This window comes from Phalaenopsis equestris, unplaced genomic scaffold (genome assembly GCF_001263595.1).
Source record: "Phalaenopsis equestris unplaced genomic scaffold, ASM126359v1 Scaffold000297, whole genome shotgun sequence".
In the NCBI taxonomy this organism is placed as follows: Eukaryota; Viridiplantae; Streptophyta; class Magnoliopsida; order Asparagales; family Orchidaceae; genus Phalaenopsis; species Phalaenopsis equestris.
The window spans coordinates 2,733,006-2,760,411 of NW_018164739.1; the positions used below are offsets into that span (position 1 = coordinate 2,733,006).

At 33.7% G+C, this 27,406-nt stretch overlaps 1 protein-coding gene across 1 annotated transcript; it reads right to left on the minus strand.

Moving 5' to 3' along the window:
- Positions 1 to 130: 130 nt before the first annotated feature.
- LOC110025269 (probable magnesium transporter NIPA8) lies at positions 131 to 27,406 on the minus strand. The gene is made up of 16 exons (XM_020725664.1): positions 26,930 to 27,406; positions 11,341 to 11,567; positions 4,694 to 4,778; positions 4,536 to 4,597; positions 2,835 to 2,853; positions 2,720 to 2,786; positions 2,546 to 2,619; positions 2,319 to 2,335; positions 2,198 to 2,283; positions 1,938 to 2,066; positions 1,723 to 1,822; positions 1,511 to 1,630; positions 1,017 to 1,107; positions 877 to 946; positions 630 to 732; positions 131 to 547 (listed from the first exon to the last, which is right to left on the minus strand). The coding sequence occupies exons 2-16, from the start codon at positions 11,431 to 11,433 to the stop codon at positions 320 to 322; spliced, it is 1,344 nt and encodes a 447-aa protein (XP_020581323.1). The 5' UTR covers positions 11,434 to 11,567; positions 26,930 to 27,406; the 3' UTR covers positions 131 to 319.

A 27,406-nucleotide genomic window follows, 5' to 3' on the forward strand; every position in this document is an offset into this window, starting at 1 on the left:
CATTTTTATGACTTAGTATCATGAACTCCACCAATCTCTGTTGACACTGAATATCTGAAAATAAAATGTTTGAAACTCACGAGAAAGCATTTGCAAATGCAATTCTACAAAAGATTTAAAAAACCACAAAGTCCCTAAAATGAAACTGTAAGTATTGTTTCACATTTCAAAAGTATACCTGCAAAGTGAGAAATTTGCAGACATTTAGTGCGGTCTAACAAATTACCCCCATACTGTGACAAAGAAAAGAATCTTCAAATCTATAAAATCATGATACATGTACATCTGCATAACAGAATTTCAGACTACAGACGCGATACTACGACAGCAAAGACACTCTCTCTTGTCTTTCTATATCAACATTGCTGCCATCATCTTCTACCAACGTCGGCTCGCTCCAACTAGCAGTTCTTGAAGAGCCAAACTTTGCACGATCGAAAATGGTCGGCCTGAAGCCCGTCGCTCTCGCAGACACCATAGGCATTACAAGCACTGAAGATGCATTGATTGATTCTTCACTTAGACCAACTGATAAAGAGCATGTAGCCTGCAAGAGGATAAAAGCTGTGGAGACTGAAAAAAAATGATCTTGGTTAATAATTATAGTTCCATTTCTAAAGAAAACGGACCTTAGCTTTTGCAAAGAAGGTCCTTGCATTCTCCAAAATTGCACGTGTAGATGATTTAAATAAATTTGTTTCAGGCTCCTGTGTTAATGTGGATGAACTGCTGCTGAGACAATCAGTATTTGTGTTACTAAAGGAAGGCCATTTTAGACAGATTTTGGCGCAAGACAAAAAAAGAACATTTTGATTTGTGTATGCAACATCTAATATATACTAAAACAAACACAAGAAGAAGAAGAAGAACAATCACCAGTTTACATCAGGTGCAATACTTTGAGCAGATGAAGAAATTAAAGAATAAGAATCTTTCGTTTCATCGCCTGGAAGATATAGTGAGAATTAAGCAGAATAAAAGCATAGAAATAAGATAGAAAAATCCTCGATCGATACCTTTAACATCATCAGGTGCCAACAAGGTAATGCCTATGAATACAAATGACATGCCCATAAGGAACATCGTTATCCGTAATGCATCAAACACCTGAATTTAAAAATGGTATTTAAATTTATAGAATAAGCTTCAGTGAAGTGTCAAAATAGACTCCTGACCGTTTACTTGGGGCCATTTTAGTTATAGAGTCTATAAAACTGTCAGATTAATCATCAACTTTTTAAAATCAATAGTCCTTTTGGAGATTAATTAAACCCATATTAAAAATGTCAGGGGACTTAATTAACACTTTTATAGAATGTGAGACTGAAATGAACGCCTACGAAGAGACAAATGATTCTTTTGAAGCTTTATATAGGATCTGCTTCATTGAACATAAGTGCACATCCCTTGGCATGAGTTTATGCATTTCTGCCTCTAATAACGCATCTAAATGTGTTCTACCATGCGTGAATTACTAATAATTTATGAGCGGAAGTTAAGGCAGGCTTACCTGATATTCTTGGAAATATATAAATCCTGTACAGATGGAGAAGAAAGTCCATGCAATCTGAAACATGGGGACAATAAGGATTGCATCGAAGAGTGACAACCCTTCATTTAATCTTGCCAACTGAGAAAAAGGGAGATCAAAAAACATAATTTAGAAAAATAATTTACTAGAACGTTGCAGCATTAGTTATGGCATTATTAAGTTAAATTTACCCAAAACCCAGCTGTGCTGAAAAACAACAAAAGAAGGGAGTATGTGAACAAGCTATGAAAATGATAATTGCTGCTCATGGTTAGCCTAAGCATGTTAGATCTGGAAAATAACAAAATAACCAGTCAAAATGACTCCAAGAAAAACTAGATCACAAAAGATAAGAAAGATGTCTTAAAAACATAAATTTGAAATTCCCACTAAATGAACAACTTACAGTGACTTTGCAAATAAAACTGAGCAGGATCCGATTGCACCGGACACAATGGCATAGGAAAAGGGCAATATCATTCTCCAATATGGGTTAAAATCATTCCCATACACTGACAGACAGGCTGCTCCTTTCCTAGCAGTTCCATAAATCATTCTTACTTAGAATTATCATACTTCTCACAAATAAATCACAGGAAGATCAGATAAAAACCAAACAAAATACAGAACTTTAAACTTCAGTACAACAAACAAACAAAACATCACCTGTACATATAGTGATTTATTATAACCACCACAATCAGCATCAGACAATAAAGAAGGAAAACAAGATTGCTATACTTCTCTGCAAGTTGCTCTGACTTCTCTGCAAGTTGCTCTCTGCAAGTTGCTCTGGAGTGTAAACTGGCAAAATTAAAAGCCATCAGGCAATCTGTTGATAAGTTTATCATTAATAGTAGAAATTACATGCAAAAAACCTGAATTGTGTATCACTGAAATATCTCTGCATGTATAAATATGAAAGCAGCAAAAGGCAATTTACTACTACTGGATAAGAATGAATAAATTAAACCAAAGGTATACATTATTGTTAATAAAGTTAAGAGTTGATACCAGGTGATTGGTGATTGCCAAAAGAGACTAAGAAAATGTTGCCAAAAACAATAAAAAATGTGGCCGTCAAAACCCTGCAAATAATTTAAGATTATAAGTTCAACTTTTGCAACAAATTGTTATCTTTAAACAAGTCTTTTCTTATGAGTTTATGGCATGTCAAGAGTAGCATACTTGATAGTCACGGTCTTACTCAGTACAAAGTAAGAAAATGCAATATTAGATACAAACTGAATTGAACCCAAAGCAGATACAAACTGAATTATATTAGATACAAACTGAATTGAACCCAAAGCTGCAAGAAGGGACTGCAAAAGAGAGGAAAAAAATGTAACAGGTTAACTACTATATTTCCAGCTTATTGCATTTAATAGAAGGAACGTGACATATGATAAAGAAAACAAAAAACTTTTTCAGACAATGATATAACCTAATCTATAGAATTTTATGAGGAACAGCAAGAACAAGACAGTTAATTCAACATAAAAAAAAAAAAAATAACAAGCATTAACCATCCATTCTTATATTGGAGAGTTTGAATAACATAAATCAGCACGTGGATAATGAACTCTCAAATTTATACAAAAGAATTACTACCCTATAGTAAAGAATCTCATGCTATTTGTGATAAAATTGCACTTTAATCCCCCCTATTAATTAATGCAATAATTTGATCCCACATTCTCGAGTCAATATTCGCTTTTTGAATTTTGTGGCTGCATGCCTATGATATCATTTAATATTTTCTTTGAGTAATTTTGCAAGGTTTTACAAAAAAAAGTATTTGGCTACCTTTTTTGGATTATACTTTTCAATACATAGAACACAAATTTATGTTTTAAGAAAACAGAAGCACAATGAAAGTGATGAAAATTTTTCAAGGAAAAATAATTCTGTTGGCTTTCAACATTACTTCATTGTCTACTGAAGGAAAGTTTCAAGAAAATACCACACTCGTCAATTCTAATGAATGGGAAGCTAAAGTTGATAGAGTAATAAGATGAATAGAAATTTTGATGTCAAAGGATTAGAAAGGACAGGGTTAGGCCAACAAACACATGACTAGAAATTATGCAATCATATTTGCTAAATCAAATTAACTCCTACAACACTCAATAAAAACAAATAGAGAAAGGTGATTTATAAAATAGACCTGAAATTGAAGGTGATGGTGATGAGTATGATATAAATAAAGACAGGAGCAAACTTGAAAATCAACTGATAATTAATCTAGTTCACCCATATCCTGAACAAATTTTGCGTGCTTAGGAGTTAAAATAAAAGGAAGGTCCATGTTGGGCTATATATACAAGTGAGGGTAAATCATGTGTGGCTACTTTCTCAACAAAATATTTTTCATCCATCCAATATGAGACTAAACCAAATACTCTCATGTACCTTAATCTTCCCCTTACACGAGAGCTTTCTAAATCGGCTGTCAATCCCTTTAAAATTAAAATTAACAAGCATAAACTAATATGCATCAAGATTCACTTAATCAAGTGGAGCCTACAATGGAGAGTCTCTCGTGCTTGGACTTGGTTTAATCATGATAGAAGTAAGCTCTATTAAAGCTATAAATCATATAAGCTCAATCACAACAAAATCATCAAATTTAATACCACTTGTAAAAGAGTGCCATCCAAAGATTGCTAAAGTTGGGCCAAAAGCATCCGTTGCCAAATCCAATTTCAGAAAAAAAATTTAAGCATATAGCGACGACCAACCTCTTGTTATTTTAAGACGTATCTTTCACATATTCAATAAGTGAATTAACATGTGCCATAATAACTACATAACGAAATTATATTGTATGTTATATTAGTTAGACAACTTACAAAATCTCAGAAACTCATGTAAATGATTAATCAACATATCAGAAATTTGAAATTAAAAAATGATGCTCTCATTTTGACAAATTAACATAAAAATAAAGAACGTGATATTTTCAAAAACAAAAATAAGTTTAATGCTGATGAGAAAGGCTAACCTGAGCAGCATATGCGAAAGAAAAGAAGTTAAGGCTATTCCCGAGAACAAAGAAGAGAATACCTACATCATAAAAATGACATGTAAGCAATCTAACAATATTTTACAAAATACAATCAAATTTATTAATAAACATAAAAGGAGTAAAAAGAACTTTACCAACCCTCCAAGAATGAAAATAAATGATTGGTTTCAAAATAAGCTTGGTAGATCCATCATTGCTGGCTGCTGAAAGTCTTTCGCGCTGTAAGTATTCAAATATAAACCCTCAAAAAGTATAGTTAAAGTGGGAAAAGAAAAATACATGTTTACTGATTTATAACATATTGCAACAAACATCTAATGTAGTGTCACCTCAACATTGACAGTATTACATAGAGAAATTAAGTGTACGACACTTGGAAATTTAATGGTTCTGAACTCATCATCTATGATACCAAACACTGCACTCCCCATCCATACACATCCCCCACACAAACAACATATCCGTACACAAAACAGCTCCAACTCAGTACTCAATGCATTGATGATCATAAAATAATGTTAAAGCTTTCTGTTTGACAGAAACTATTTAACAAAATAGTTATAGTTCCATGGGTGAGAAGCACACTAATTGACACCTACCCCGCCCAAGACAAGGGATTGGATTATGGATATTTTTGGAAGTTTCCTTGTTTAACATCGTTCTTGTTAAAATCTGAAAGACTGCAAAACATAAATCAAATTTTTTTGAGCAACACTTGAAACAAAGAAAAAACTGAAGATAATCCACCAACTATTCGTATGTGTATCATTGATCCCAAATGACCTCTTAGGAACAAATTGAAAAAAATCTGAATAAAAATTGATCCAAGTACCTGAGGAAGCATTTAGAATCAATTTTGTGTGGCCCAAAAATTAATTTAGAGAAATGTAATACGCTAAGATTAAATTAGCCTCAAAACAATAGTCAAGGTACTATTTTGGGCTTTTCCCATTTAGAAACACATTGTGCATTGGGAGGAGCAAGTTTATGATTTGATCAAAATTTAACTTTGGTTTGCTTTATTGATTTTTATTTCATAGTATTGTGATTTTATTATTTTATTTTAGTATAAATGTGATTAAAGGTCTGTTTGGGGCAGCTGCAGCCTATCTAGATAAACTGCTTATCCCGATAAGCTGTTGATTAACAACTGATCTGGATAAGCGATATGACTGTTTGGTTTATGTGCTTATAAAACAGCTGATTCTGGATAAATGACCATTCTACCCCTGTTTTGGATAAACTGTTTAACTGTTTGGTTTGTGTGTTTTGAAAAGTGTTGATTTGCAGATTTTTTTTAACAAAAAAATTGACAGAGTTTTATTAAAGAACCACTCATTACACATCAACAAGCCACTTTATAGTAGAATTTTGTCTTAAAATAAGGTTGTAAGTCTGCTCCAAATAGGTCACATGCAAAATTCAATAAACCATATTCACCAAATAGAACTGCACAATAAAAGGCAAGCAACCTTGACATAGATGTTTGAATGCTAAAAGATTTAGCAATAAAGTTGAACCAATAGGAAAATTTACTTCCTTGGCCAAATGAGACAAATACATTTATTCTGGTGAAAATTATAAAAAAAATCACCATCCTCATGAAAAGCACACAATTTACCACACAAAAGAACTGGGAGTTTCACGTGCCACGGTTTTCGGGCATGTTGGACAGGGTTTTGCGTGCTAAGACGAGTTCCTGGAGCTCTATAATGCGAGCGTTAAAGAAGAAGACGAGCTTGTCAAGCGAAGTGGAAGAGGGCAACCGTGTAAAATGCGAAAGGAAACACCAGACCGCGGGGTTCGACCCACGGTCCGCATTTAATTAAAATGACAAACGAAGTTTTCCAAAACGCTCTCCGAAAGCTTTTTTCAAACAGTGAGGCGACATTTTCAAAACGCTGCCGCAACTAATAAGCTACCCCAAACTCACCCTAAATCATGACAACCTTTTTAGAGAAAGGGTTGAGTTCACTAATTATAGTGCTGATTTTGTTGTGTCACAGTTGGTATTGTTAGTTCATTGACATAACTGGTACTGTGGGATCCAAAAATTTCGACCGCTTCTAGGACCGCTTCTAGGAGCTCTGCATTTATGTTGATAGAGCTTTGGAGAATCAAATTTTGAGAAGACAGATTGGATTGTAGATAAGACACTACCTAGAGATTTTTTCCTCATTTTTGTGAGCACTTTTTGATCTGGGGTTCGAGATTTCCCATAAGCACAAAACCCTATGGTTAATTACCCTTCTAGATAACAGTATAACACTTTTGACTAAAACTAGTCATTAAGAATTGAATATTCAACATACAATAGCAGCAAACATGTAATATTTTAAATTGTGGAATTTATCACTTAAAGCTAAAAGCGGATGGTGGGGGAAGTGATGACGAAACTCAATCAAGATCCTATTGCTCCGTCGTCCCGAGTCTTCATGGTCCCTGATCTACTTGATCAGAGGAAGTAGTCCACCCAACCTGGCTGAAAGAAACTTGTCAGCAATCATGAGTTATGTCATCTAAGATATCCTCATAAATCTGGGTAGATATTTGTCTAAGGGGACAAATTTAAATTGATCTTAGCTAACAATGGACTTTATGTCAATCAATTATACCTTTGGTTCACAACCCCAAGGTTAGAAAGCTCTTAGGAAACTTACAGGCTACGATCGTGACCGTAATATGATGGTCTCATTTGACGACAATCACCTAGTCAGAATGTTCTGAAAGTAACCGCTATTTTATTGTGTCATTTGGTGACAAAACCATGTAGATAGAGAACTCGGTTCACCGTCTTTACCGGCAGGCTATTGTTTTGATTGTGAATATAGAGATACACTTAATATGAAATTAGTTTTTTATGAGCTGAATTCAATAAAAATTTGTCATCCTCAACAAACTGTTGCGAGGGATGGATGAGGTTTGCTTTAAGTCTTAAGTGATTTAATTTTAACTTAAGTATTATGGTTGATTACTTTAAAACTGTTGATTTAAAAGATTTAACCCCTCCGATTGAAATACCTAATCAGCAGTCAACACGACCATCATCGAAGAGTTAAACATTTAAAATATTTATATTTGAAAGGAACATTTAGTTTTGTTATTTTAAGCTTTTAAAGTATAGGTCATGTCGACTCTTATCATTATAGGTAGAAAGATCGGGCTAGATGATTTGAACTTGTAAATTCTTATATTTAGGATTTAGACGTTCATTTCGAAATTACTAAACTCGTCAACTCCAATACTTGTGAGAATAATTAGACTAGTTGAGTGAGACTTACAACTCTGCCCTCTTGACAAACGACCTAATTAACTGTCGCAACATTCTTAAACTTAATACTTAAGCATTCAATAAATTGATTGGAGCATATGCAAACTTTGTTTAATTTAATATATTTGACTATTTTAGACGACTTTGCATGTCTAAAGCTAATTTACATGATTTTAAAGCATGAATTGAAACATATGCAAGACTTGAATTTATATAAATTTGTCTTATTTGAATAAATATATCGATGCATGCAGATGTTCACTTTAAGCTTTGTAAAATACCATTTTCTGTTCGCTTGCATACATGTTGCGAATACGGTGGCGATTTTAAGGTTTCAAAAAGCTTCGTATTTGAATTATTTTTATTCTCCAAGGAGCTTAAGTTCGAAAAACTCAATCTTGAATTGATTTTCAAACCATAGGAGCCTAAGTCTGAAAAGCTCGATTTTGAAATATTTTAAGTTTTATGAGGTTAAATTTAAAAATTCAAATTTTAATATTTTTAAGCCTTAGGAGTTTATGTTTTAAAATCATAAAACTTTAAAATTTTTTAAACTTTAGGAGTCTAAATATTGAACGCACAACAGAGTCAATTTTTACAAACTATCATTATTTGAAGAGAGTTTCAAACATGCTTGAGGTATTGCAATCTTCATTTGATGCTCTCGTCATGTTCGATCGACTCGGCTTGTGGAATTTATGTGAGGGTCAACAGTTACAACATTTGGTTCTGTTGGATCCCTTCAAGCATGGTTATTTAGTGTTGGTTTCTTGCTATGTGGTTTCTTGTTGGACTTTAAGTGGCATGACCCTATGTAATGGGGCCTCAAATTCTTACTTTGAGACCTGCTTCCTAATGGGCCCAAGTTTTCAAATGATACATAACAGTTTTGCATTGCGATCATTGTTTAGTGTCTCCCTTATATTGTTAGTTTGTTATCAAGATTAGATTATCTTGCTGGTTAAGTTTCAAGGGGATCCTAATTCTCTAGTTTGATAGTATGACAATACCATTAGTTAGAGGTGGTGTGATTTTATCATCAGCATTTTGAAATCCAGGTTGGTTGTTAAAAAAGTTTGGCCACTCGATCATTAGTTATTCATCAAGATGTTATGGTTCAAAGCCCTTGGACTACCGATCAGAATCGTTGGTAAGCATAGATGAAAAAATCACAGGATTTTGATCAAGTTTACCTAAAATCTCAAAATTATTTCTTGTTAATTAATTTAAATCTAAACAATAAAACTGACTTGAAAATTATAAGAGTCACCTTAATCGAGTGTTCTCCTAGGAACAGATGTACTTAATTATAAGAGATTGTACCCATAAAAAGACTCTATCCAATAATTAAATAAACCCTAAAATAATATCAAAGAAAATCACATTCCCAATCTCTCAATTAGTGATTTTTCCTGTGTTATAATTCTCAGGTTTTAGTTTTATGATAACTCCACCAGTTTGTAGTGTTATGATAGTATGGTTTATTGTTAGGCCACAAAAATAGATTGTCATTTGCAATCTTTAACGTGCTTCTAGTATGGTTATAATTCTATGCCTTCCCATGGAAATTTATGTTTGAGACAGGAAGTCAAGAATTGCAAACTACTCAATTCAATTGTATGCTTGTTATTGTTTGGCATCGAATGATAGGATCGAATTTAATTTGAAATGACTTGTGATTTAAAATAAGGGATACATGAGCAATGTAAAAATATTCTTTTTATAATGAATTTCCTTGAATTATGTTTACTTTTTTATTTTGAATGTTGGTTGAGTTAGGAATTATAATAGGAAATGATTTATTCATGTAAAAAGTTATGAGGAATAAATTATTTACTTAGATTAAGGAGATATTTCCTTTCCTATTTTATATTTCTTTCCTTGGATTAGAAATTATTTGTTTTCTTATTTTATGTTATTTCATATATCTCATAATAATTAATATGAATTGATTCTTGAAGATATTAGGTGATATATATTTCCTTTCATATCATTTACTTTTTACTTTTTATTATTTTTCAGGATTCTTGTAAGGGTTATTTATACCCCCGTTCATATCAATAAAACAATCAAGTATTTCACTTTATTCCGCATTATTTTGAATTTCAACATGATATCAGAGTCAAAATTTTGCACTAACCACCAATAGCTATTGAAGGACCGTCAAGGCTCGCGGGAAGGGAGGAACTATTTGTTTTCCTTGATTCTCGCTGTCTGTTCGCCGTCTCATTATTTCTTCATTTGCGTCGAAGAAGAAGACTAACCGACATTCCCTTCTCCATTAATTCCATCCTTGCAGCCGAAACCCCCATATATCTTCTCTCTAGGCCAAAACACATGACAGACAAAACTCAAAATTTAGCCAAGCCTGAATTTTGAGTCTTCTTATAAGCACTACAGAAACTGCAGTCAAAAGACAAACACAGTTGTCTACTTGCCGAAACACATGATAGACAAAACTCAAAATTCAGCCAAACCTGAGTTTTGAGTCTTCCTACATGCACTGCAAAATTTGTTGTCAAAAGACAATCATGCAAACTCCTCTGCATCATTATATGTAGGAGCTTTCAGTCTACCTATAGACATTGCAGGAACTACAACCAAAGACAATTGCAGTGCAGGATAAAGATTTCAAGTTCTACTTCATAGGATCTTCCTAGTCCATTTTTTGATGTTTTAAAATTCAATTTGAACGTGGTTTTCAACTTTTATGTTATTTCCTATATCTCCTAATAATTAATATGAATTGATTATTGGAGATATTAGGTGATATATCTTTCCTTTCATATAATTTCCTTTTTATATTTTTCCTATTATAGAATTCTTATAAGGGTTATTTATACCCGCATTCATATCAATGAAACAATCAAGCATTCCACTTTATTCCGCATTATTTTAAATTTCAACAGGTTGGATGTAGGTCGCCTGGTGTAGTAAAAGTAGTTGACTCAATTTTCGGGGAAAAACTTATCTCCTTGTACCAGCATAAGTTCTGGATAATTATGCGATGATTTCTTTCCTTTCCAATATTTTTATTCTCTAAAATTAGTTATTGCTTTGTCCATGTGATTGATTAATTTCGACTCCAGCACAAATCCAGTTTTCAATTGCTATCTCAGTTGTTGGTTGACACAAGGTTTTACTGTTCCTAAATTTAAAATTCGGTGCTCACAAAATTGCTGTTTGGGATAGATTAGTGTTTTTTAATTTTTATCAAAAAATTGCTGTTTAGGATAGTGTTTTTTAATTTTTATCAAAAGATATTAATTATTGTCAAATCAAAAGTTTGAGAACAGCATTTTTAACCTCTGGTGCATGATTATATGCATCTTATCCTAGGTCAGCATTAGGAAAACCCTAAACCATAAATATCTTCCATCACATCTCCACCAAAGATGTTTCCTCTGATATTTATTCTATCACCTGTAACTCTTATTCAAAGGATCAAATAACCTATAATCTCAATTGAGATTAATTAAACTAGTTCAACAAATGAGAACAAAGAAAAACCTGATCATGCCCCAATTTAAGAAGGTTTGTCCCAAAATTTATTGCAATGCTCCCAACTATGTTGATTATCGCTCCAATAACCCACTGCCCCATGGATCACAGAAGTTGACAGCTCTTATGAAAAAATTGAAGGCGCTCTACTCATGACTTGGCTACTCATGTGACTCTTCTTCAGTCAGCTATAAGCCCAAGCACCGACTCATGAAGTTCCAAAGGTACCTACCAAACTAGAAAATATGTAAGTTATGCACTGCAAAAAAAATAAGAATGTGCAATCATAAAATAATTAGCTTAAGAAAACATCATTTTTCATTGCAATGACAAATGAATTAATTTTTTTAAATGACTGATATGCCTTTAAAAGCCATGTTAAATGAAGGTAGATGATACAAGAATTACATGAATGGAGAAATGTGATTTAAATTCATTACATCCTTCTAATGCTAAAAAAATATTTTAAAAGATTGCACCACAATAAATAAACAAAATTTTAAAAATATAATAACCAGTTCTCTAAAATAATTACGACTGATGAAATAATATATAATCCATTTCTCGGAGTCTCCATTATGAGAAAGTAACATCTAACAGTGCTGCATATAAAGCAAACAAGCAAATATTTTTCCACCAACAAACTCCCAGCTTTTCCCTCCATGTTCAAATATATCCTTTCTGGCACATTATCCAATATACATGCAATAAACATGCATAAACATGCAGGTGGCGCAAATTTTAGAAAACATCTTGAATTTTCTTACTCTAAATTGATTATTTCAAGGGTAAGAGAAAAAAAGCAGGTCAGCTACTTCGCTGCTTCATAGTTCACTTCCAATGAGAGATACTAGACATCTAAAACTTAAAGCAAGTTATCCCTAAGTGGTACTCACACTTAGAGCCTTCGAAAAAGATCCTTCCTGCTATCCCTTTTGCTTGTAGTAACAGAAAATATTGCCCAAATTGCTCAAGCGGGCCAACAATCACAATGAGTTGGAAGATTACAATTATAGTACCGTTGTTTTAAAAAAACTTTTGAAACCTAAGCCTCAAAACCCATTTTATTCGGAGGTGCTAACAAAAAGTTTTAAAATATACATTTTTCCTCCATTGCTAAAAGCCACGCCATAATTAATCAGGGCATAGATTCTAAATCTTGTCGAATTGCAACTATTATGGATTTTTAAAATATTTTAATTGGGTTTATATAAACCTTTAGGTTATGAGATTGTGGGCTTTACAAAATTCAATTAAAATTAAACAAAAAACTAAAAGACTAGTTTTAACCTAAGAGGTACGATCCCCACTCTCCCGATCATAGTTCCATGCAAAGCCTATGCAAAATTGCAACTCTTATGACTACTTATTCACAAGTTTGTCGTGGATGGCAATTTCATCGTTTGTTCATCGCCCTTCATTGATTTCATTTGTTAGCATTATAATCGACAATTGACAGTGGACGAGGTAAGCTTTCACTACTCTTCCATGTAAAGTGGTTTTGATACACAAGAATGAGAGAATGATTATTCCATAAAATTGTTTTTATTAGAATATTTTATTTGAAGATTTGTAATTGTTTATGGCTCTAAGAAGTTTTGATGTCTAAAAAAAAATTATGGAATGACTTAGAAGACTTAATACAAGTGATACCTCTTGAAGAAAGAATTTTTATGAATTTTTATTGGAGGATTTATTGGAGGAGATTTAAATGGACATGTCGGAAGAGTGGTAGAAAATTTCAGATATTCATGATGACTACAATTTTGGAGTGACTAATAAATAAAGTAGAGTTATTTTAAATTTTGATTTAGCGTAGGATTTTGTTATTATTAATATTTTATTTAAGAAAAGAGAAGAACATCTTATTACTTATAAGAATGGATCTAATAAAACACAATTTTATTATTTTCTTATGAAAAAAAGAGATCGTCGATATTGTAAAGATTGTAAGGCCATTTCAAGTGAGGAATTAAGTACCCAACATCATTGATTAGTTCTTGATTTTAAAATGAAGAGTTGTAAAATAAAGAATACTAGGACTCATCATCGTAAAATTAGATGGGGGAATCTAAAAGAAAAATAAAATTATTTTTATGAGTAAAATTCAAGATTTCAAAATTTGGGATGTTCATGATGAAACAAATGCTATGTGGGATAAAGTAATAAACACTATTAAAAAAATCGCAAAAGATGTACTTGGAGAATCAAAAGAAAAAGTTTCTTTAAATAAAAATAGTTGGTGATGCAATAATAATGTGCAAGAAAAGATAAAGTATAAAAAAGTTAAGTTATTAAAATTGGTTTAAAACCTTAGAGAACAGAGAAAAATATCAAACAACCGGCAGAAAGTTTAAAAGAACAATCAGTGATGCTAAAAATTCTGCTTTTAATAATTTTTATAATAAATTAGATACTAAGTAGAGTGAAAAATATATGTATAAACTAGCCAAACAAACAGAAAAGAAAAGTAAAGATTTAACTCAAGTAAAGTGTATTAAAGATGAAAATCAAAAAGAACTTTTCTTAGAAAAAGATATTCAAATATTCAACATTAGGTGGTGAGTTATTATGATAAGTTTTTTAATGAAGTTTCTGAAAATACAATCGACATTAGTGATCTTAATATTGTTAATAAAAATAAAACGTTTCATTTTTACCGTTGCATTAGTAAAAAAGAAGTTGATGATGCTTTAAGGAAAACCAAGGGTGGAAAGTCTGTTGGACTTGATGATATTCCAATTGAAGTATGGAAATATTTAGGAGATTTTGGAGTTTCTTGGCTTACTAAACTCTTTAATATTATTTAAAAAACTAAAAAGATGCCTGAGGAGTAAATAAAGAGTATTTTGGCCCCCATTTTTAAGAATAAAGGGGATGCACAAGAGTGTGCAAATTATAGAGGAATTAAGTTGATGGGTCATACTTACAAATTATGGGAGAGGGTAATTAAAAGTTTAAGACATATTACAAAAATTTCTCATAATCAATTTGGATTTATGTCGGGTAGGTCTATTATGGAAGCTATACATTTATTGAGAGGTTTGATGGAGAAGTTCAGAGATAATAAGGAGAATCTACATTTAATTTTTACCAATTTAGAATAAAGCTTACCATACGGTTCCAAGAGATATCTTTTGGAGAGTTCTTGAGAAGAAAGGTGTTGATATGACTTATAATCAAGTCAATAAAGATATGTATACTAGAGTTATTACTTGTGTCTGAACTGAACAGAAGTTGACCAAATATTTTCCTATCTCTGTTGGATTATATCAGGGATCGACTTTAAGCCCATATCTTTTTGATGTAGTAATGGAAGGTCTTACTGGACATTTACAAGAGGATGTACCTTGGTGTATGTTTTTTGCTGATGATATCCTTCTCGTGGATAAGACGAGAGAAAAAATCCAAGAAAAAATTGAATTATGGAGGCTACATTGGAGTCTTTGGCCTTCATTTGAGTAGAACTAAAACTGAATACATGGAATGCAATTTTAGTAGTAGTAGCTCTAGTGATAGAAGTGTAACTTTCGGTGATCAAATTATTAAAAGGTGTGAACGATTTAGATATCTCTGGTCTGTTGTTCAAAGTGATGGTGATATAGATGGGGATGTTAATAGTAGAATTCAATTTGATTGGTTGAACTGGAGGAATGCTTCGGGCCTTTTGTGTGATAGAAAAGTACCGCTTAGATTGAAAGGAAAATTTTATAAAACGGTAGTGAGACGTGCAATGCTCTATAGTGCTGAATGTTGGCCATTAAGAGAGAAGCATAATACTAAGTTAAGTGTTGTCGAGATGAGAATGATTAGGTGGATGAGTGGTTTTACACTTAGAGACAAAATGTGAAATAAATATATCTGTGATAGGGTTGGTGTAGCCCCTGTGACGGACAAAATTAGAGAACGTCGTATTAGATGATTTGGTCACATTAAGCGTCGACCATCTGATGATCCGATTAGGAGTAGATGTTTTAGATTTGACTTATGTTAAGAAAGGTATAGGTAGACGTAGGAAGACTTGGGTGTTTTGTATAAAAAAATGATCTTAATTTATTAGAACTAAATAAAAATATGACACTAAATTTGGACGCAATGGAGAAAAAGAATTCATGTAGCCGACCCCACGTAGTGGGATTAAGGCTTTGTTGTTGTTGTTGTATTTGTAATTATTTACTGAAGAAAGGTGAAGAAAGTATATTTTCTTATTTCTTAATCTTCAAATTAAAATATTTTCTCTTATTATATAGGGGATGGCTAGAACAAACACGAAGGGAAGAAATCCAACATAATAAGAAAAAAAAAATGAATAAAGCTGATGTAGGAAACGAAGAATTCCACACTCCTTCATAAGCTAAGTCACAAATGTTGTAAAGACAACTTGGTATTCAAACCAGTGAAGTTGTCTGGAGGTAGAGATTTAGTGAAGATTAAGTGAATTATGTAGATTTAGAGATTTTATAAAGATATTCAAATAAGCGACTTGAAAATGATTTGAAATGTAGCTTAAGTAAATAATGCCACCATTGACCATTTTAGAGATAAATTGTCTATCAATCTCAATGTGCTAGGCCCTATCATGAGATTGGATACTTTACAACACTAATAGCAATTTGGTTGTCATAGAATATCTTTATGGGGTTAATCATGGAGTATCCCATCACATTTAGTAACTTGGATCCACATGCCTTCATAAATTCCCAAAACAAGTGTCTGATACTCAGGTTATGCACCACTTCGAAAGACCACATTTGCTTCTTGCTCCACGTGACAAGATTTTCTCATACATAGGAAAAACCTATATGAAAAATCTTATGTTAGTGAATTCTTCTGCCTAACTAGCATCAGTGTAAATATCTACCTCCCTGTTGTCAAATTTCTTAAACAAAAACCCTCTGTTAGGGGTCTTCTTAAGAAACCACAATATTCTATAAACCATCTCTAAACGTTCTTCATTTGGACTATTCATATGTTGACTCATAATGCTAACATAATAAACAATATCAGGTTTAGTGTGTGATAGATAGATAAACTTTTTCACCAATCTCTAGTATCTATCTTATTCCACTAAATATAACTTTTGTTAAGATAAATAGGAATCTTAGCAGGTTCACACCCCAACATTCCCATCTTTTAATAGGTCTATGATATACTTTCTTCGAGATATCATGAGTTCCATCTTGGATTTGGTCAGTTCCATGACTAGAATATATATAACTCCTAGATCCTTAATTTCAAAATCAAGTGGAAAAAGCCTCATTAATCTTCTCAATCTCCTTTTCATCTTCATCTGTCAAGATCATATCGTCTACATAAACAATAAAAATAGGTTTCTTACCACCTTTTTATGAATAGTGTACGCTCAACTTGACATTGGATGTACCTATTAGATTTTATAGTCTTGACAAACTTGTCAAACCAAGCCATGGATATTGTTTGAGGCCATAAAGTGAATTTCCTAGTTTACAAATCAGCGTTTATTTGAGCCATTTTTCAGCTCTAGTGGAATCTCCATATACACTTTTTCCTCAAAGTTTTTATTTTAAAAAAGTATTCTTTATATCAAGTTGATGCAATTCTTACTCTTTGTTCGCTGCCAAGGAAATAACTCTTCCAGAGTTTACTTGGTTACTGCTGTAAAGCTTTTTTGGTAGTCTATCCCATAAGAATAAGTGAAATATTTAACCACCAACCTAGCCTTAAACCTCTATCAATGCTTTCATCTGCTTTGTACTTGAGTTTAAACACCCATTTGCACCCAACGAGTCTTTTATTTGGAGGAAGCTTTGTAGAGGTCCATGTACCATTTAGATTAAGTGCTTGAATCTCCTCTTCAACTACCTTTTTTCCATTCTACACTTTGACATGCTTCATGAAAAACTTGGGTATCTACATACAATTAAGATTAGATACAAAAGATTTATAATATGATGATAACTTCCCATGGGTAATATACCCTTGTATAGAATAATTTATGCAACTTTTATATTTTCTCAACTAGATTTCAACTCAGAACTTCAGAGAGGAATGGATTCATATTTGGTTGTCAACAATCCTATGGTTTATATTATCTTTATCCCGCTAAGTGTATTTCTTTCACTTTGTGCACACACCAAGTTCTTTATGCATTTTCTTGTTGTTATACTCAAATGGTGAAATTAGGGAGACAGAATGGTTAAAGGGATATAGAATAGATTGTGGTGACTTTATTTCAATGTGTGTATCCAGAGTAGTGTCCCAAAACTAATATTCACCCACACTCTCTTCCTGAGTTTCAGAATTAAGATAGCAAGATTGTTTTTCAAATCATGTAACATCCACAAAGTTAAAAGTATTTTATACTAATGAGAGAATAACACTTATATCCTTTTTTGTTAGAAGTATAAACAATGAAGATACATTTGATGGATTTTAGATCAAGCTTAATGCGGTTTAATTAGTGAATGTGAACAAAATAGACAACTAAATATTTTTAGAGGAAGATTGGATGAAAAAGCTCCAACATGTGGGCATCTTTCTATTAAAATATGGAGAGGGGTTTTGAATCCAAGGTCCCCACTTGATATTCTATTAATAGGGTAGGTGGCTGTGAGCACTTCATCTCCCCAAAAAAGTTTGAGCTCTGCCAATGACTTTTGCTATAGGAGTCGCGCAGGAGCCTTTACCGAGCATAACCGAATAAGGAGAGGGTAAGGTAAGGGAATCAGAAGAGGGGAAAGAGGAGTTCCAAGATTCTGGACCATCTGGCGCCAACCCAGGTTTATATCGCGTGGGGGAAGTCAATTGCAAACAGTAAGGTGATTAGGAGGGTCATTCAGGGTTAATTAAGTTTAATTAACTTAATTAAACTTATAACTTTCAATTTTTACCTTCTAATATATTCATAATTTATATACAATATTACATATTGAATTGATTGATTTTTCGTGTAGAATTTTATAAATTTGATTCGATTAAAATCTGAGGATATGAAATTTGGGATATATTTTAAGTAACCAAAAATTTTACCTAGTTTCTCAAAACTGGTTATTACAACTGAAACCTCAAACATGGTTCAATAAAAAAAAATGTGTATAAACAATAGCTTCAATACTATAACATCATTCACAAGGCCTAAGAGGCCAAAGCTTGATGAAATTATTTTGCTAGCAATCCTAATAGAATAGCGTTTTGAAATATTTTGATGCATCTAAGTTTATTAAAAATGCGCTTATGTTATTCGCATGTTGAATGATCATTTGGTAACACGTAAGTGACACAATAACAGAGAAAAAAAATTCTATATTAGATTCCTTGAACAGCCTATTGTCTTGATTTGATACTTTTAAAGCTTGAATATAATAAAAAGAGTTGGCAATTTCATCCATCATCATAAGTGAGTGTAATATTTAATATGACAATTTACTAATAAAGATCACGTTAGACCAATCATAACATGATTTGCTACTAATTTGATTTTACAAAAACATTAACGCAATGTGGAATTAAGTAGAGGCAATGTTTACTTCCTAATAATGAAATGATAGTGCATGGGTTAAAAACTATGAAGGGAAACAATTGAAAAAAGTGAATCTATATCATCAAAGTGAGTAATGGTAATATCATCTTTAAACATGTTTTTGATCAGATGAACTTAGAATAAGAAAGGAAATTAAAGGCCAAATAACACCATCAATAACCTAGCAGGAAGGTGCCCAACCATATATTGCCATTGTTGACATTTTCAACATCCCAACAACCTATAACGACATATTAAGATGTCCACAACTAAATAGTTTGAAGGTGATCGTCTCAATATATCGTGTGGCAGTCACATTTCCTGATAGAAATCAAACTCTCACAATTCAAGGATTTTATTTTTGTGCAAACCAGACATGCAACATGAAATAAATCAAGAAACTTGGCAAATCTATAATTCAAGCCAGTCCTATATTATTGACCAAACTTTTCCCTCAGTTTGACATTTTCATCTTAAACATTATTCATCAAAGATTTTATCTTATGATGTGTTTGTTTCGACTGTGGTTGTACGAAATCTTAGTTCAAAAGCTGTTAAAGAAAATCTGGTGTTTCAAAAACAGTTCATCTGTTTGAAAAATACAGTTTTGAAAGTGTTGTGGACTAATGTTTGTAATACCCCTTAGCATATATTATGTATATATTATAGGTATTTTCCATGTATGTAATCTCCTTTTTTAAATGTATAACCCAAGTAAGCAGAAATACAAAAATAAAGTCAAAATTAAATCATTGAATAAAGAAAAGGCTAGATTTTACAAAAGATCATTTTTTTTGTAAAAAGTTTAGGTATTAATTGAAATTTAAAAACAATTAATTATGAAAATAGACATATTTGGAATAAATCCAATGAAAATTACTCAAGTTATTTTCACTCACAAGAACATTATCACCTAGCATTAAGGCATCAATTTTAAACAGGGCAACTACAATCAATTTAAGCAATGCAATCACAATCATTGTGCAAAACAGAAGCAAAAACTTTATTTTAACATGAATTTGAGAATAAAAGAGACAGCAGGAGCTAAACCATAGTGATTGATAAAGCATTGTTCTCCATCACCCATTCATACATGTTCTAAAAAAATCAAACTATATATACTTGTCGCATATAATTAGTACTTCTCAAAAGAAGTAGATAAATGAAAAATTAAAGGGCATTTAAATACATACCACCCAATTCTTATTCATTTACATATCTAACACATAAACTTTAAACCTGTCCTAATGTTACCATCCTTACAACTAATTCTAGAATGGGATTTATAACTAATGTTAAGGTTGACCACCAGCATTACAAATCGTAATGAGCAATTAACCAGAGCAATAAAAATAATATGGGAGATTTACATACAAAGCATCTCAAACTAGCATAGGTTAACATATTTAGCACCATAAACTTAAAAGTAATAAGAATATACGCATTGTGCAGAATAGAAGCAAAAAAAATTTATTTTAATAAATAGACAGTGTTGATAGTCGTTATGTCAAGAATCCGCAACCAAAGAAATCAATACACATCCGACAATGATAATGAATTATAATACAATAAATCAACCATTAACTAAAGAATCGCTGATTGTTTCATGTAACTCAGTCATCTCTCCGACATCTTCTCAGCTATGATTGAACTGAAGATATCATCATAGCTCATAAATTGTTTTCCCCATTTGATATTCATATGCTTCCGGTAGTACCAATTCGTTCCCATCAATACCAGCGAAATCAACATCAAACTTTGAATGGTGATGTCGTATGTAATTATGGAGTCATTATTGAAATTTATTCTTTGATTACATTTATAAATCAACATAAATAAGAATTTGACATATATACCACAAAATTCTTAAGTAAAATTCTATATATCAAACATCTAAGGATTCATATTTTCATGCATAACAATCAAGTCTTTAACATCTCATCAAAAAAACCACCATCACTATGTTTTTACAAATGAAAAAAAATTTACGCATGCATAGGTAATGGCAACAAGGTGTCAGAACTGTAAATATTAAACTTTGGCTTTTTAATAAAGGTTGATGCATTATAATTGCGTGATTAAACGTTAATAGCATCATACACATGACACAAAGAGTGAACACCACCCATAAAAAACATGCCCTAAACATGATATTCTCAACTGGGAAACATATATGATTCTGTCAAACTAAAACAATGGTGAATGGTTTTATATTTTTTCCCGAGGAGAGGAGAGTTCCATGTATGATTGCCCCTACCCTTCCATACCTACATGAACGTGCACAAATAAATATACATGTAATTATCTTTGAAAATGGAAAGTTAATAAAAGTCCATTCACCTTGAAATGCTATGGCAAATTCTATTCACCTTAATCCTATAGAGCTACTAAAAGCCCAAAATGATCCGTCCACAAATATTTTACCGTACAATTCAATAACTCAGTAAAAATGAGCCCAAGTAATGTTGCCAAGTAAGCATCAGTAGCTCCAGTGCTTTCTGAATGAGCTGAAGTATAGAAACTGAAGCACTATAAAATCAACTCTCTAATCCATCCGTGATAGACCATACCAAACTGAAATCTTCATTCCACAAAATTTCATGTATAAGTAACAGCCCAACATCATTACTCATTTACATCATTATTTTACATACAATAAAGGTTCTAGCACGAAGCTAACTGAATTCATTATTTCATACATGCGCAAATTCTAAAACAACTTTATAAGCAAGCCCCAGTAATAAAATCTTTAGGAATTCATATGTGCAACAAATTTTCAGGCACCAAAAAATAGCCAAAAAAATTTCTTTGTGTGAAGGAAAAAGTGAAGGAGAAACAAGCTAATCAATAAAAATGCATGAGGTTGCAAATCAAAAAACGAAAAATGAACATGAATATCAAGAAAAGGTTCCACTCAGCAAGTTCTCTTCCCCATCCCACATAAGGATAAAAATAAAAATAAAATAAAATAAAATTGCAAGGTTCGACTAGGTCATGATCGTGGGATGAGACGGCAACTGCCATTGAATCAATATCGGGAACAAAAGGCAACAGAAAATAAAATAAAATTTACCTGGGGAGAAGTCCACAGACTCCGGTGCAAAAGGGAGCGAAGGGGTATGGTACGAGGAAAAAAGAGAACGGAGGGGACGAAGGGAGCGAAAGGAAAATCAAGGAAGGATAGATATGAGAATCTTTATTCGTGAACCGTGGGAGGCACACCAGCACCCACGGTCACAAATACTATTCATTCGCAAACATGGTTTTGGACCAGGTCATCAAAAGCAAAAGAGCCAAATACCTTTAAACCTCATGTTGGTTCAAAACTCAGTTCAAAAAACCGAAACAAACGCACCCTTAGATAACCAAGCATTGCACGCCAACAATTGTTAAGTGTATAGGTCCTATTCTTATTGGATTCAAACTCAGTCAGGGAAGACTCCAGATTATTGATAGCGTTATGGAGCTCCAAAATTCTTTCATTTCTCAAAATTTTGTTGCAGCTCAAAACTCAATACTGAAACTCAAACTCACCTCATCATAATGATGTATCCATTTAGTTGGTGGCTATGAGAAGGAAAGTTTTGTCGCACAATTTGTCAATCAAAATAGACATGTCTTCTTCAACCTTAATATTCAATTGTAAAATAACTCACTCCTTATAGTAGAAACTTTTAAGTTTTCCTTATTGGATTCAAACTCAGTCAGGGAAGACTCCAGATTATTGATAGCGTTATGGAGCTCCAAAATTCTTTCATTTCTCAAAATTTTGTTGCAGCTCAAAACTCAATACTGAAACTCAAACTCACCTCATCATAATGATGTATCCATTTAGTTGGTGGCTATGAGAAGGAAAGTTTTGTCGCACAATTTGTCAATCAAAATAGACATGTCTTCTTCAACCTTAATATTCAATTGTAAAATAACTTACTCCTTATAGCAGGAACTTCTAAGTTTTCCTTATCATTGGTTATGGTATAGAACTCAAACTCTGCATAATAATCTATAGTGGCTTCTCACTAGACGGAAGCAAACTTGCAAACACCAAACATTTGTATGCACAACTGCATAATAAATAAACCCCTTGGATTTATTCACTTGGGTCACTTTCCTTGTCACTTCAACCCTTCGAGATCACTATGCATTTGGCTCTTTATGAAGTTGGCACCCTAGCTAAGAGTGGGGTTGACTTCAATGGTGATAGCCATGTATTTCCCTCAATATGGGACGTTAACCCTAAAGCTAGACCAATGATAGCCTCATTGATACAAGTGGTTAAGAAGATTGCCACAGAGGCTCACTCAGTCACTGGATGTAAATAAGAAGTTAACATCTTCAAAGTCATAGATAGAGGGAATAGAGTTTATGATGGATAAACTCCTTGTCTCCTCGTACACAACCTCAAAAACAAATCATCATTCTTCATCGGTTTCCTACTCTTAAAAATAAAATTATTTTCCTCATCAACATCAAGAAGGGAGGTACTCAATGTGGACTCCAAAACTTTGTGCCACTAACTCAAGTTGAGAGTTTTGTATTGTTTCAAGCCAAGTTTTCAGAAGACAAGTTAGATTGCGGATAAGACAACGCCCAAAGATTTCATCCTTATTTTACAAGAATTTTAAGATATGAGGTTCAAGATTTCCCATAAGATTAAGCCCCTATTGTTAATTAATATAAAAGGCAATGTAACACAAATAGTATTGCCTATAAATAAGGGTTCAAAAGTCATGCATAGGCATATAAAAATTTTGTGCCTTAAGAAATCTAGGCTGAAATCCAATATTATTGGCCAGAACTATATCTTGTTGCGAGATATATACCAGTTTTTGTAGTTTAAGAAATCTAGGAGAACGATCTTTGATGAAAACAAAAAATAGAACGAGAAAGTTCACACCAAAAAATAATAACACAGCGGAACACACAGATTTACGTGGTTCGACAAATTTTCTACATCCACGGAGTTGCAGAGGATTTTACTATTTTGAGGAATTTACACCAGTCGATCATCTCGACTTATAAGAAGAATCTCTCACTTCGTTTCTCTCTCTTCTTCTCTCTCTGTTATTCTCTCTCTACACCGAGATACACCGAAAAAGACAAACTTGCAAGAGAAATAAACCAAATTTCTCTTCTGTCACAAGCCACCAAGAAGAAGCCAAGAGAGAACAATTTCTTTTTTCTTCTTTTTTCTTCTTTCTTTCTTCCTTTGGAAAGCACGCACACTGCTTGCACTTCTCTTCCTCTATCCCGAGGAAGCCCTTCCACTGTCCCGTAGAAGTCCGAAGAAGAACTCAAATGGGTTGCACTGTAACTTAGCACTAAAAGAGAGCCGCGCGAACCTTTTATCGCGAAACAACAGAAACGAAGCAACGCTTCATTTCGTGATTGTGGAGGCGGGAGGAGCGGGAACAGCTATCCCGACAGAGGGAAAACGGGATCGTGACTTTTCGCGATCGGGCACGGGAGCGATGCACCGATTAGCGAAACGGGAGGCGGGATGGGATCGGGCTTCACACCAACAAATCTCTCACTTGGGGATCGATACACTGGCTTCAACATTTTCTTCCTCAAACTGAAATCCTCTACTGACAGCGTCGACTTTTTTTTCAAACATGAATCCTCTACCTCTGCAACTCAAAGCTTCTGTCCTTACTCCAGAAGACCAACTGAAGTTGTGCATAACTTCAGATTCTCAAGAGTAACACCCTCAGTCAACACATCAGCAGGATCCAAATAATCTTGCACCTCCAAGCTATTTCCTGGATTACTTTTGTCTCTGCTTACAACTCTCACAGCATGGACAATATCTTACCTCTGCTGAAAGTCTTTTCCAACAAGTCTAGCCTTGTACTTTTTACTATCATCGCGCTCAGTCTTCACCTGGTACACATATTTGTTGTGCAATATCTTCTTCCCTGGAGGAAGTTCTGTCAGCTCCCACTTGCTCGAACTTTTATCTTGCAAGATTTCTTTATAGCTTTGTGGTTATAGCTTTGTGGTTCTCGGTTCTCCACCATCTGTCAATGGAACAATAGGAATGAGTGTCCCGGACTCACTCTCCTCTTCACTTTTATCATCAACAGAACTATGAACTGTCAACAATAGTGCATCATGTACTTCTTCAGATACCACATTTGTGCTATAATTCTCCATCTTCTTAGGATTCCTGCAGTTATTCTTTATGTGCCCAGCCTTGCCACAATTCCAGCAGGTTGCATGCTGACCAGACTTTGATTTTGATCTCTTTTTATTTAAGTTTGTCTTGTCATCTTCTTCTGAAATCAACATTCAGTGTCAAATTCAAACTGAAATCTCGCCAGTCTTTTCTGCGCACTTCCTCAGCCAAAATCAAATCACGAATATCATCATATTTCAGTTTAGATTTACCTACAGAACTGTTAACTATCATCCTCATGGCTTCCCAACTATTTGGCAACGATTCCAACAATATCAGCGCACGTATCTCATCATCAAAATCAATTTCAACAGACGACAATTAATTTGGGATAGTATTGAAATAATTCAGGTGTTGAGCAATAGAAACACCTTCCGTCATCTTTAAATTAAATAACTTATTCATCAAGTATACCTTGTTATTCGCCGATTGTTTTTCATACATATATAATAAGACTGTCATGAGATCTGCAGTCGTCCTTTTCTTGACGACAATGTATGCAACGGACCTCGATAGGGTCAATCGAATAACCCCCAGAACTTGTCGATCCAACAAATTTCATTCTGTCTCATCCATCCATTCAGGTCTTTTCCCCAATAACGGAAGATAAAGTTTCTTCCCATAGAGATAGTCCTCTATTTGCATCCTCCAGTAACCAAAAGTAACCAAAATCTGTGTCATAATCTGTGTCATCAAATTTCTCGATCCCTGAAACCTTCACTTCATCTACAGTAATCATTCTTCCTTAGATCCAAAAAAAGCTCTGATACTAGTTGTTTTAGAATATAAACCAATTATTGTGGTATATATAAAATAAAGTAGGAGAACGAACTTTGATGAAAACGAAAAATAGAACGAGGAAATTCACACCAGAAAATAGTAACACAGCGGAACACATAGATTTACGTGGTTCGACAAATAGCCTACGTCCACGGAGTTGCAAAGGATTTTACTACTTGAGGAATTTACACAAATCCATCGTCTCGACTTACAAGAGGAATCTTTCACTTTGTTGCTCTTTGTTCTTCTCTCTCTACGCCGAGATACACCGAAGAAGATAAACTTATAAGAGAAATAAACTCAATTTATCTTCTGGCACAAGCCACCAAGAAGAAGTCAAGAGAGAACAATCTTTTTTCTTCTTCCTTCTTTCTTCCTTTGCAAGGCACGCGCACTGCTTGCACTTTTATTCCTCTATTTTGCGCCCTTCCACTGTCTCGTGTAAGTCCGGAGAAGAACTCAATTGGGTTGCACTATAACTTAGCACTAAATGAGAGCCGAGCGAACCTTTTAACAACAGAAATGAAGCAACGACTGTAGAGGCGGGAGGAGCGGGAACAGGCATCACGATAGAGGGAAAACGGGATAGTGACTTTTCGTGATTGGGGGCGGGAGCGATGGTGCCGATTCGCCAAACGGGCGGCGGGACGGGATCGGGCTCCACACTAACATATCTAACTAAAATCTCTCCAAGATTCTCTCAAACTCTATCTCACATTTGGGACCACTGCAAAATAAACTCCTTAGAGAGAATCTGCAAGTCTTTCTCAGTCTCTTTATAAGTCTACATACAACATCGGATCTAACACCATGGATCCGTAGCCTTTCCCACATGTTAAGCCAGCTGGGAAAGAAAACATTCGTATCCAATATAAAACAAACGAACACCAACAAGATCTCTTACAATTGCTGTAAAGACCTACCAAAAATCAAACCCATCAGCATCGATGCACAAACCAAGAATAAAAACGTCCATAGAACCTCTAAGTAGCAGAAGGACGCTAAAAGCCAAGTTTCCCATATCAACAAGAATATCACGAACATAAGTACAAATACAAGGCGGCATTGCACAGGAAAACTCAAAAAGGAGAAGAAAAATAAACCCAGGATCTGAGTCTTATTTCAAAAAAAAAAAAAATTACCTCAACCCGTACGAATCCAACATTAATGCCAATATATCCAAGTCAGGAAACGATCAATTCAAACAAGAAACTAAAGAAAATCCCCAATCTTCCAATGTCGCTAATCTTCACCTCCTTGAGGTCAGAAACCCAAAATCGCACCCGCTTCGAGGCCTGCTCACTGCCTCAAAGGAAAATAACTAGCAGATACTTGAGAACCACGGATCGCTTATTCCCTTCTTCCAGAAGATGAAGTTTTAGAGAGAAAATGAAGAAGAATCGCCGCGCATTCAATCAAACCGCTTCGCCGTCGTGCTCATCTTCTCGTTTACTTTTCGAAGAAATATTAGACGAACAGAGAAGCTGGACGTTAAAGGAAGCTAACTTTTCTTCGACCGAAAAAGTTGACTTCAGAAAGGGACCTTCCCCTTTCTTGCGGACCCCGATGCGGGTTCGTCATCGGGAAGGATGAGGGTTGCGCGTGGTGCGATGCAAGGT

What these genes read in the sequence shown, in the direction of transcription:
- LOC110025269 (XM_020725664.1), bottom strand. Translation starts at nt 11,433, where the DNA reads ATGGGGCAGTGGGTTATTGGAGCGATAATCAACATAGTTGGGAGCATT. An exon ending in ATAAATCACTATATGTACAG is followed by an intron (nt 2,067 to 2,197) that starts GTGATGTTTTGT and finishes TGGAACTGCTAG; the next exon opens with GAAAGGAGCAGCCTGTCTGT. An exon ending in GTTTTATTTGCAAAGTCACT is followed by an intron (nt 1,823 to 1,937) that starts GTAAGTTGTTCA and finishes GTTATTTTCCAG; the next exon opens with ATCTAACATGCTTAGGCTAA.